Genomic DNA, 13,235 nt, shown 5'->3' with positions numbered 1-13,235 from the left:
GGCAATGGTCAGGGAACACTGAGTACTGTATACAGGTCTGGAGGCCTCATTTTAGGAAAGATGTAGAGCTATGAGTACAGAGACGGTCAATGAGATTAGTATATGGAACAAAGGGTGGCTGTAACCAAGGAAAGCTTTCAAGTTCTGCAAATTGCAGAGTCTGGAGACGAGGCACCTGCGAGGCGATTTTATTGAGATGTATAAGGCCTTGAATGGTTTGAGCAAGCAAAATGCTGATAGGATTCTTCCTCTTGCTCAGATTCTGCACCTGAGGGGACATAAATTCAAATTGAGGAAAGACAGTTGTAGAATAGACGTGCAGAAATTGCCTTTAGCCAGAGGGTGGTTGATTGCAGGAACAAACTTGCATCTGTCATTGTGGAAGTTAACAACTTAATAAATTCAAGGCTGAACTAGATAAACTTTTAGAGTGAATTGATGGGTAAAATGGGAAGAGTTTTTTGTTTTTTCTTTTGCTGATGCTATATAAGCTTGCTTTCTTGAATCATATGCCTCTGCTAATGCTATCAACTAGATTTGCTGCACCTCTTCAATGATATTTTCTATGACCTATTCTACCTCAATTGTAGCAACTGTATTTATTCCCATTTCAATCTGTTCTTCTTTAGTGATGTGCAATTCAGATGCTTTGTTCAGCAACTCAAAATTTTTTCTCTATATTTCTAAAATCTTCCAAATATTTTTCTTTAGCCTGCTGCACTTTTCTTTATATTCCAATAAAGATTTACTACTTTTAGTTGTCAAAAATTCTTTATATATAATATATATATATTTTTTTTATCAATCTGCCTCTTGTAACTTCTTGGATCTACCATGGCATTCAGAATTTCCTCTTTTTACAGACTTTCTCCCCGACACAGCTCTTTTGCAGCTTTCATTGAGTTCTGCTAAATTTTTGCCATTCTTCATCTAAAGTCAATGTTAACTTTTCAGAAAGAAGGCTTTTATATTTAATGGTTTTTGACAAAGCTAAGCACTCTGATTTTATTTGTTTTAGCAATTTTTTATACCTGTTATTTTTGATACTAATTACCATTTGTAGTACTAAAGTAGTAATGGCAAATGATGCAAGAAAGCAAGCTTAAATAGCATCAGCCAAAAAAAAAAAAAATCCTACACAGTTCACCAATCCATACCCTCCCAAAAATCTGTTTAGTTCTTTCTTGAATTTATTCAACCTGTCCACATTCACAACAATAGATGGAAGTCGGTTCCAAAATTAACAACCCGCTGGCTGAAGACAAACTTCCACACATCTATTCTGCAACCACCCTTCCTCAAATTGAATTTATACCCTTGTCATGAGAGAAAGGATGCCATTAACAATCAGCTTATTCAATCCATTCAAGGCATTAAACACCTCAATAAGATTTCCCCGCAGGTGCCTAGTCTCAAGATGCATCAATTTGCTGAACTGATGCCCTTCCAGTTAAGAGCACTCTTTTGTTCCCTTCACCAGTCTGATTACCCTTCTCTGCACTCATTCCAGCAGATCTACATCCATCCTAAAGTGAGGCCTCCGGATCTGTATAGAATACTCAAGAGGGCCTTATACAAAGAGTACTCAAGATGGCCTTACACAAAGAGTACTCAAGATGGCCTTATATCACCTCCTTCTCCCTGCTAGCAAAGTTTCTGTATATCATTGACAAAATACCACGAGCTATCCTGGCAGCATGTCTACACTGCTAAGAGAATTTTATGTCAGACTGCACAACTACCACCAGGCTTTTTTTCATTCTCCGCTACCCTGAGTGCAGTACCATGCAGTGGATAAGTTTCTCTGAGATTACTGCTACCCATGTACAGTATCTTACATTTGTCAATATTAAGCACATCGACCCAATTTTCCTAGATCTTGTTGCAGTAGGTCACTCTGATGACTGTTGTTAACCAACCTTTGTATCATCTGGAAACTTTGACATTAAGCTTGATATTATTTCATCAATATCACTGATAAATATTGAAAACCACAATGAGTCAAGCATTTAACCTTGGGGGACTCCATAAATAACATTAGTCCACAAAGAGCAGTGCCCACTGATAACTACTTTTTGTCTTCTTCCACTTAAGTCATGCCTTTATCCATAGCATATCCCTTAAAGCCACATTGCTCCAATTTGTACAATTTCTTCTCCACTTTCCTTCCAGTTATCACAAAGTCATTTAGCTCCTTGTTACAGTTTGATAAACTTCTGGCATCTCCATCCCTAAACAATTCCTCATGTGTGAATGTAGATGCAAAACACCTATTCAATTTGTCCACATCATGAGCAGGGTCATCAACAGTTAACCCATAAGACATCAAGTGACCCGGTGTGATTCAGCCCTCTCCTTCTACTGTTAATATAATCACAGAAGTCTTTGCTGTTTTTCTTTGCATTCCTTGCAAGAGACTTCTCATAATCTGCCTAAGCTTGCCAAACCTCCTTTTGTGACTTGATTACAGACTAATTTATATTTACCATAGGCTTCTGTGTCACTTGATAATTTATATGCATCCCATGCACTTTTGTTGTCTCCTACGTGTTTCAATAAGTCACTGACATCCATTTAGCTGTAAGCCTTGAACAGTATTTCTTTGTTGGTATGAAAAGCCTAGTAGCTTCTTTGAATACTTCCTTGAATGCTTCCTATTTAGAATTTGCTATTGATAACATCATCAGCTGATCCCACTGCATAGAATTTAAAACTGCCTGAGACCACTGTAGTCACCCTTACAAAAGCAAAAGTCTTTCAATTTACCCTTGACAGTAGTTATGTCTAATTAAATTTCATATTAATACACTGATTGCTACCCCACAGTTGGTCTTTTACCTGCAGATTCTTAATGCATGAAGAATCACTGTTGATAACCAGATCAAGAGTACTGCTTCCTCTTGTTGCCTCTCTAACATGCTGCTGTAGAAAACAGTCATTCAAGTAATCCATAAAAATCTTGCTAGTGTGTGGGTGACCAATCCACAAACCCCAGTCAACATCTGGGAAGTTACCATAACACAGCCCATGTATTTATTTGTTTCATGACGATCCACAGCAGGGCCTAAAATCCCCGACACCTTGGTTTCTAGGCTGCTGCATGCCAATTGTAGCAGTGCAAGAATAACTTTCACCTCTGCCTGCAGCTCTGGTTAATCTCTGTGTATCAACCCAGGCCAGCAGTTTTCTGACCCACCTATTACTACCTCGATAGCATCAGCAAATATTCTTGCATCTCTTATATTTAAGTGTATCTCTTCCCTATGAAAACAGTCTCTACTGTTAACGGGCACAGACCATGGGCCTCACACATTCCAGGACCAAATTGATTGAAAAGGCTCTCATCATTATACTCCCTCCTATCATGTCTAGGCAGAATTGCAGACACTTTCAAATTCAATTCAAACCCACAACTTTATAATGTCATTTACTTTTGCCCCTGGCAGACATACCTTGGTCATATTCTGCCTATCCTTCTTACACAACACATTTTCCATTTCCCAGGCAATCTACTAATTTGCCCAATATAAATAATAGTTACTTAAAATCTCTAGTCTTCTATATAGCCTTTAGTTTCAACTAATTGCTTAAGATCCACTGCTATAATGACATAGTCAGTCATGCTTTGTCTTCTATTATGTGCTAGCCACAAACTTGTGGCTATCCTTTTTGCTGAAATACTGTATGTGTAATTAAGACTGCACAGCTTGTAAAAAATTCTAGAGGCATTTTACTGTTATTGTTAGGTTTACTTTTTGCTCCATTTTTAACTAAAATTTCTCTCTAGATGCAACTGTCATTTTGTACAATAGTATTAAAATCTCTAACCAACAATATTCTTTTCATTATCATTAGGTTCTACTACTCTTGTTAAGGTTATAAAGAACTTATCTGCTCATGTTTTTTGAGCTCTAAAATGGTCCATATGCACAAAATTTTTTATAACCCAACTTCCCATCTTAAATTTTTCCCAAAATATCTCTAGTGTATATTTACAACAAAATACTGAAATTTCAGATATTACAGAATTATGATAACTAAAATTTTAGTTTAGCTATTGTTATTCATTGGTTTTTCCTAGATTGATAAAATGCTCAGATAACCAGAATACCCCTTGTATGCTGGATAACAAAGCTTTATACTGTATATGAGTTCAAAATCTGAATGAAATCCTTTTATTAACTACTGAGTTGGCTAAGGTGGCACATCCCTAGAATCAGAAGAATGCAGAATTATCAGGAATATAATTACAATTTGCTAATATAAAACATTTCTTTTTTATAAACATTTTATTTAAATGATACATAAAATAAATCAACTGTATTTAATTTACATATTCTATTTATTCATTGTATTCTATTAATTTCATGAGTTTTAACTGTCTTTCATTTTATAATAAACTGTATTTAGAATTTGTTGTGTCTTCAAGAATTTATATGAATCTTTTTATTCTTAGAAAGTTAAATTCTTAAAACTAATCCTTTGTGCAAAAACTCATTACCTTTCACTGTAACAAAATTATATCTGTATAAATAGACATTCTTTAAACAGCAAAATACATCTTTGCCTTATGACAGAAACTGTCTGGAAATATCATTATATAATATGAGCATTTAACTACATAATATGTAAACATTTATTATACAGATAATCTCACTTAGATTAGTCTCAATAGGATAATATCCATGATTCATGACACTGTAGAAAAGTCAATGAACTCGATATTGCTTTTTTCTTAGCTTCATTAAATCAGTTGTATAGAGTAAAGAGACAGTTTTTGTCCTCAAACTTTCATACTCTTTGCATGTCAGAAGAATTTAACTTTTATGATATATTCAATTACAGTATTACAGAAAACTGCATTCATAATACAAAACTTTACTATAATCTCATGGCAATTATTTTAAATTACCTGAACAAAGTCTACTTTATGCAGTGGTAGAGAAGGTATATCAAATGGAAGCCATCTCATCTGAAACATAAAAATGTGATAAATTTATACACAAATAAATACAAACTCACAAAAGTCTTCAAAGTAGCTAAAAAACTTTGTTAATTGGCATTCACATTTTTGTACATGGCAATTATGAGGTGGGATCAAAAATATCTCAGATTATGACCTTTGTTAAGAGCATCACATTCCAGAACCTTTGGCAATTCCTTAATCACAAGAACTACACACTCTCAGTGATCAGGATGTCCAGGAAAGTAACAGAAGGGAGATGATACCATTTGCTCTCTCTTAAGAGAGCAAATGACTCCCAGCTGGCCAATCAGTTTCCTTTATCTGCTTAATATAAAAAAAAAAAAAACTGCCTCATAGCTTTAGTTGATTGTAACAAAAAATAAATACCTTTTAACTACCCTCCTCCATGCTAACCAAGTGTATTCTAGCTTACAACTGTTAATCAGGGGCATTTGAGAGCTGCCACAGGCCCTGGAGAAAATATGACATTAGGCCAGAATGATGTATGTCTTTCCCCGTAGAATTGTGGTCCGGGTCACGATTCCAAGACCTTATCACAATGACCAAGGAAGCTCGCTCACTCACTCACCCATTCAAGGTTCCTGCCCTTAAGGTCGCAAACACACTATTATCACTTCACAAGACTTCACTCGTATATATATCTAACGTCAAATGTGGGGGAGCTATATTTACCAATTATTTTATTGCTCGGAGAGCACTGTTCTAATTGGCTGTATTCACAAGTTAACACGTCGGGCTTCAAGGCCGAATAACATTGTCAGGATCTCAGATTTTAGCATTAGCATTAGCATTAGTAGAGGCATTTGATGCAAGAAAGCAAGCATATGTAGCATCAGCCAAAAAAAAAAAAAAAAAAACCACTTCCACTTCACCCCTCTGTTCGTTCAAAATACCTGTCCAGCTGAGCCTTAAACTTATTTAGGCTATCAACCTCCACCACAAGGGATGGAAGTCCGTTCCACCAACCAACCACGCGCTGGCTAAAGGCAAATTTCCGCACGTCTATCCTACATCTGTCTTTCCTCAATTTGAATTTATGCCCTCTCAGGTGATTTTTCTGAGCTAGAGGAAGAATCCCATCAGCATTGAGCATGCTTAAACCATTCAAGGCTTTATACACCTCTATCAGATCACCTCGCTGGTGCCTAGTCTCCAGACACTGTAATTTGCAAAACTTAAGCCTTTCTTCGTAAGAGCACCCCTTTGTTCCATTCACTAATCTTGTTGCCCTTCTCTGTACTCGTTCCAGCAGCTGTACATCCTTCTTGAAATGAGGCCTCCAGACCTGTATACAGTACTCTAGGTGTGGCCTGACCATCGCCTTATACAATGGAATAATCACCTCCTTATCCCTGCTGGAAAAATTCCTGTATATCATTGACAATACTCCATGAGCTACTCTTGCAGCCCATCTGCACTGCTCAGAGAACTTCATATCTGCCTGCACAACCACCCCCAAGTCCCTTTCATTCTCTACCACTGTCAGTGTTGTACCACAGAGTTGATACGTTGCTCTGGGGTTGCTGTTTCCCATGTGTAGTACTTTACATTTGTCAATGTTAAACTTCATTTGCCACCTCTCAGCCCATCTGCTCAACCTTTCCAGATCCTGTTGCAGCAGCATAGTGTCAGTAGTGTCCTTGACAACCCTGCCAACCTTTGTATCGTCTGCAAACTTGGACATTAAGCCCGATATACCATCATCAATATCATTTATAAATACAGAAAACAATAATGGACCCAACACTGAGCCCTGAGGGACTCCACTAATAACATCAGTCCACGATGAGCAGTGTCCATTGATTACCACTCTCTGTCTTCTCCCCCTCAACCACCCCTTTATCCATAGCAGCAATTTGCCTCCAATGTCACACTGCTCCAATTTGTGTAGCAGTCTTCCATGTGCAACAGTATCAAAAGCCTTTCTAAGATCCAAGTATATAATATCAAAGTTATTCCCTGCATCCAGTTCTTTTGTGACTGCATCATAGTATCCAATCAAGTTGGTCAGGCAAGACTTCCCCTTAACAAAACCATGCTGTGTCTGAGCTATAACTGAAGTCTTGTCTAAATGATCCTGCAGTGCTTCTTTAACCAGTGCCTCCATTAATTTTCCTGGAACAGAAGTTAAGCTCACAGGTCTATAATTACTTGTGTCAGCCTTTGATCGTCCTTTGTGAATTGGGGTCACATTTGCACATTTCCAGTCTATGGGTACCTCCCCTGAGTCCAAGGAAGCTCTCATAATTATGGCTAAGGGTTTGCTTACTTCCTTTGCTGCCTCCTTTAATATAACTGGATAGATCCCATCCACCCCAGGTGCCTTTCTTGTGTTTATCTTCAACAGTTTCTCCTCCACTTTACTCCCAGTTATTTCAAGATTCTGTAGCTTACTGCTAGAGTTGAATACACCTCTGGCATTCCCCTCGCTGAATACCTCCTCATGTGTGAATGTCGATGCAAAATATTCATTTAGTTTGTTAGCTACCTGAGCAGGATCATCAACACTTGACCCATCAATATCAAGTGGACCAATCTGATTCATCCCCTTCCTTCTAGAGTTTACATAAGTAAAGAACTCTTTGCTATTTTACTTTGCATCCCTTGCCAAGGATTTCTCGTAATCTGCCTTCGCCTGCCTAACCTCCTTTGTAACTTGGTTGCATATCAACTTGTATCTATCATAGGCTTCTGTGTCATGTGTTAATTTGTATGTATCCCATGCATTTTTCTTCTCTGCCATATGCCTCATTAGTTCATCTGACATCCATTTTGGCCTAAACCTTGAACAATATTTCTTAGTTGGTATGTAAAGCCTAGTAGCTTCCAAGATAAGTTCTTTGAATGCTTCCCATTTTGAATTTGCTGTTGGTAACATCATCAGTTGGTCCCACTGTATAGAATTTAAATACTGTCTCAGTCCATCGTAGTCGCCTTTACGGAAGCAATAACCCTTCCCTTTACCCCTAATGGTAGTTACCTCTTTGAGTAAATCCCACTTCAGCACACTGTGATCACTGCCACCTAGTGGTTCATTTATCTGCAGATTCTTAATGCATGAAGAATCACTGCTGATAATCAAATCAAGAGTATTACTCCCTCTAGTTGCCTCCCGAACATGCTGATGTAGAAAACAATCATCCAATAAATCCACAAAAGCCCTGCTAGTGTGTGAGTAACCAGCCCCCAAAATCCAGTCAATATCTGGGAAATTAAAATCTCCCATTATAAGAGACTCTGATTTACTGGCCCACTCTATTTCCCTGTACAGTTCCTTATTATACTCATCAGAGTCATTAGGCCTATAGCACACTCCTACTCTCAATTTTGATCTCCCAATGTTTATGTCACACCAAACTGACTCCACACTGCACTGTCCAGCGATGTCGACTGGCTTCACTTCCTTGGTTTTTATGTGTTTCTTAACTAATAGCATAACACCTCCCCCCTTCCTATCCTGTCTATCCTTTCTGTAGACGTTGTACTCCCCAAATTGCAGTTCCGCATCCCTTATATCTGTGTGACACCACGTCTCTGATATCCCAACAATATCTGCCTTCGATGTTTTGAGCAATAACTCAAATTCATCAAATTTATTTACTAAACTCCTAGCATTGGTGTACACGCAAGTATACCTGCACCTGTTTCTATTCTTAGCTACCCTAACACAACCCATGTGTTTACTTGTACCGCAATGGCTCCCAGCAGTCTCTGAAATACCATGCATCTTGTTTTTCAGGCTTCTGCTCATTCTAATAGAAGCAGTGCAAGAATCTCTTTCACCTCTGCCAGTGGCTACTGTCAATCTATTGGTCTTTGTCTCCCCCCAAGCTAGCAGTTTTCCGACCCACCTAACACTGCCTCGATAGCATCAGCAAATATTCTTGCACCCTTTCTATTTAAGTGTATCCCATCCCTGTAGAAGCAATCTCTCCTGTTAACAAGTACAGTCCAGGATGAAAAAAATTCTACCCCTTGAGCCTTGCACAATCTTTCCAGGGCCGAATTGATCGACAAGGCTCTCATCATATACTCCCTCCTATCGTGTCTGGGCAGAATTGCAGACACTTTCAAATTCAACCCTAATTCTCGGCTTTTGTTCAACAGTGACCTGTACTTGTTAAGTAATTCTGCCAGTCTCCTACTCTTAATATTATTAGTGATAACGTGTACAACTATATCACCTTTTGTGCCCTTAAAAGATGATATTCGCTCTACAACGTCATCAACCATTGCCCCTGGCAGACATACCCTGGTCCTGTTCCACCTATCTTTTTTACAAAGCATGTTCCCCGTTTCCCCTGACAATAGAGTCACCAACAACTACTAGTTCCTTCGGGACCAGCGCATTCTGCCTTGGGGGTTGTCTCTGTGTCACGCGATGCCCAAGTGCAAGCTCTGGTGTTGATGTGGGCAGCTGAGAGCTTGATGGGCCCCTCAATTTAGTTTCTTCGAGGGCATCCACCCTGTCCTTCAAGCTCTCATATAGGCCCATAAGAACGCCGAGTTGTTGCCTGATATCGATACACTCCTTGCATCGCGCACACACACAAAGACATCCCCCTTGGCAGTATCATGTCCCGTACCCGATTGCTCTGCAAACATCAAGCAAACAGTGCATTTTATAAGGCTGTGAGTCAGAGGACAACTGCCCCCCTCAGTTCTGCTCTGAGCCACAGCACTTCCATTAGCTTGAGCCTTTTGCTTTGCTGCTCTGGTCTGAGTCATGATTCTATTAATTTATTAATTAAGTTATGTTATTAATTATATTACGTTTGTAATCTAAGTCGTTATATGTATTTATTTAAACGTACAATTTAACTGCTAACGAAGTTCAACTAACGCTATCTAGTACGGTATATAACCTACGGTATATCTAGTACGGTATCACAATGGCGGGAAAGTTACTAACGGTAGCGGTAGTTACGAACACGTGGAAACCCTTACCGATACTTTTACAAGGCCGAGTAAAGAATAAATACAACAAATTAATCAAAAAATCACAAAATAATGTTATACTACTAAATTTAAATCAAAAGTTTTAGAAAAACAATAATTTCAAATCAATAAATAAGAAAAATCCACTTAGCGGCTTGGAACACGACCGTCACTAGTAGCCTTGTCGCAAAAATCAAAAAACGTTGCCCACACATATAATGACATCATTATCACTTTCTGTCTGAACAGAAATTTCGTAAGGCGTGACCGCATGACAAGAGGAAAATGAAGGAAATGCTAATAGAAAATTAAATTAGAAGTAAATAATCTGTTTTGAGTGCACAGGTAAGAATATCTGTGCACTCAAAATGCACAGATATTCTTACCTGTGCATTTTGTACAGGTAAGAACAACATCAAGGACGTTGCTCCTGCGCCTATTTTGAAGCACCCTCAACTTCGACCAGCTACTCGGCATACTCACCGCAAATGTCCAATCACAGGGACGCTCAAAAATGGCTTAAAGGAGGAAAATGGACCAACAGAATTACAAATTACTGATTGAATTTCGAAATTGAGAGGACGAACAAGTCGATCATTTCAATTTGCACAATTCATAACAATTTCTTACAAGTTTAATTTTTAGGGTTGGGAAGTAGTTTTTTGTTGTTATTAAATTTCATTAAAAATTTTTGATTCGTATTTTTACAGAATAAATCCTTATTCAAAATTAAACTTGCAGTATTTTAACTTTCCTTTAACATATAACTAATTTTTCCTTAGCGCTGATTGAATTTCGAAATTGTGTATTTTGCCCTTGAATGTCATCCTTAATATAGGAAATTAAATATCTTTATTCATCTGTAAGTACATCTTGAAACGATTTTCATATTCTTCTAAGTCCTGCAGTAAATGATGGAATTTGCCTTTTTCTGTTCTCTTCCAGTTGATGTTGTGTATCTATTGTGTACTCTTTTGTTTTCTCGGCTATAAGAAAAGCGCATTCATTTTCTAAATCTTCTTCAAAATCTGAAGAGGCAGATGAACTGTGGCAATTCATTTTGCTTCAGCTTTCCTCAAAGAGAATGACACATATACAACGTTACAGGTTGCTAGATGTACCCCTTTTGGAAATTTTATTATCCAAGATATCTCTTTTTTAACATTTGAAAAAAGCAGAAATTATAAAACACCCTGTTGAGATGATTATTTAGGAAAAAAGAATTAACTGATGATAAAGTTGTCGTTGAAATGCACCCTTAATTAAAGACTCAAATATGACATTCTATCCTATTTACAAAGAGGGTTGTAGAATATTTATATTATTGTTACTTTGTAACTTTTTACATTCTACTTGACTTCTTTTTTATTTCGTTGTAATGGTTTAAGGCTCAGACAGCAAACTTTTTTTTATTTAAAATTCCCAATATTAATATCGATTTGCTGTATGAAAAATATGTTCTGTTGAAATCATTCTGTAGAAATATTGAGACAAAAGACCTCAAAAATACTATAGATAGTTGGATAAAAATTTTAAATGCATATGCGTACAAAGTATGTAATACAGAAAAAAATATTAATTTTGTTTTTGCTTTGCCTCACTTAAATGCAATGAGTGAGCAAGTATTTAGCTCAATGTTTAACGCATGGAAAAAGGATAGAAATAAATTAGACCTAAAGAATGTTGAAGGAGAACTGTTGCAGAAAACCAATCACAATATGTCATGCAAAGAATTTTATGCATTATGTACTAAAAAATGAAAAACTGTTAAAGAAAATTCACTCAAATGAAAAGTATTGCTAGGTAAATATTTTCTTTTTGATAAAATAAATCAGGTTTACTGAATGTGTATTGTAAACAATTATGTAAAACATTTGATGTTAATATTTATAAAAGTTTCCTTTAGTGTTTATAACTTTTGCAATAAAATTTTCCGAATTAAACAAATTAAAGCATGGGCTAAAATTCGGTTAATTTTATTTAAATTTGACTAATTTTGCATTCCACGAACTTGTAAAAAAAAAATCAACAAAATATAGAAATAAAATGGTTGTTATTAAAATTGTTTGGTTTTCTTACATATAATGCGAGTACCCCTAAATGAGAAATGAATACCCCAAACATAAGCATGAGTACCTAGAGATCAAATTTTTAATCTGGCCACCATACATTACAGTGACGACGTTTCTTCGACGGACTTCACAGTTTACATTAAACAGGGATCACTGAGTACTACTCTGTGACAGGGACATGACGAGATTCACATGATGTGATAAAAGTGTGTTTGTACCCTAACTCATCTATGGAACTAGCCTACCACTAACTTTAACTGCTTTCAATAAAAAGTATAATGTGGGTTGCAAAACAAACATCAGAAGATGTGCATTAACCAACTAGTATCTATTAATGATTTCTAGTGCTGCTCTCCAAAACAACTTACTCCACCTTTCAACAAATTCTTATTCCCGTTCGCTATCTTTCACTAAATTCTCACCTTCCACCAAATCTGTCACATACTAAATTGTTGCACAGAACAAATTGTGACACACACACGCACGATTGTAGTACACGAAACTGTCTTGCCTGAATTGACATGGACATCCCGTCTCCACAACCCTCTTTGTTTCAACTGATATTATAATATACCCTATGTTTGAATTGATATTATAATACCCTATATCACAAAATGGGCAGCATTTTAAGAAACACAATTCTCAACTAGGAGAAGACATTATATATAAAAACACATTTCATTGTATGGAAAACAAACATATTGGTGAAGGAAGTTATTTTAAAAGCATTACTGAACGTTGGAAACATGCAGAATAGGGAAATACTAGGAAATTGCAGTTAATATTAGTAATGACAAATAATGAAAGAAAGCAAGCTTCTAAAGCATTAGCAAAAAAAAAAAAAAAAAAAAACTTCCAGCATCACCCATCCATCCCCTCCAATAACTTTTCCAATTCTTCTCGAATCATATTACCCACTTCCACAACAACAGATGGAAGTTTGTTCCAACAATCAAACAACTGCTGGCTCAAGGATAATATCCACACATCTATCCTGCAACCATCCTTCCTCAATTTGAATTGTGCCATCACATGTATAGTATGAGCAAGAGGAAGAATGCCATTCAAAACCCTAAACGGCTCAATCAGACCAATTTGAATTTATGTTCAAAACCCTAAACGGCTCAATTTGAATTTATGTTCCCTCAGGTGAGTAATCTGAGCAAGAGGAAGAATCCCATCAGCACTGATGCTAGCTCAAACTGCTCAAGGCCTTATACACCTCGATTATATCACCT

At 37.0% G+C, this 13,235-nt stretch overlaps 1 protein-coding gene across 3 annotated transcripts in view; it reads right to left on the bottom strand.

Annotated features, from left to right (window-relative positions):
• hgo (homogentisate 1,2-dioxygenase) overlaps window positions 1–13,235 on the bottom strand; it is a 431,143-nt gene that overhangs the window by 265,981 nt on the left and 151,927 nt on the right. The window contains exon 5 of one of the 3 annotated variants that reach the window (XM_090379845.1): window positions 4,913–4,972. The exons of 1 other annotated variant lie outside the window; for it this stretch is intronic. In XM_090379845.1, coding sequence (XP_090235971.1) covers window positions 4,913–4,972 — 60 coding nt within the window. Of the gene's footprint in view, window positions 1–4,912; window positions 4,977–13,235 lie in introns of all 3 variants that reach the window. One more of the 3 variants, XM_090379846.1, reaches the window with a different exon arrangement.

Source organism: Mastigoproctus giganteus, chromosome 8 (genome assembly GCF_048544385.1).
Source record: "Mastigoproctus giganteus isolate SK-2022 chromosome 8, ASM4854438v1, whole genome shotgun sequence".
Taxonomy (NCBI): domain Eukaryota; kingdom Metazoa; phylum Arthropoda; class Arachnida; order Uropygi; family Thelyphonidae; genus Mastigoproctus; species Mastigoproctus giganteus.
This window is presented reverse-complemented; position numbering and strand designations above follow the sequence as displayed.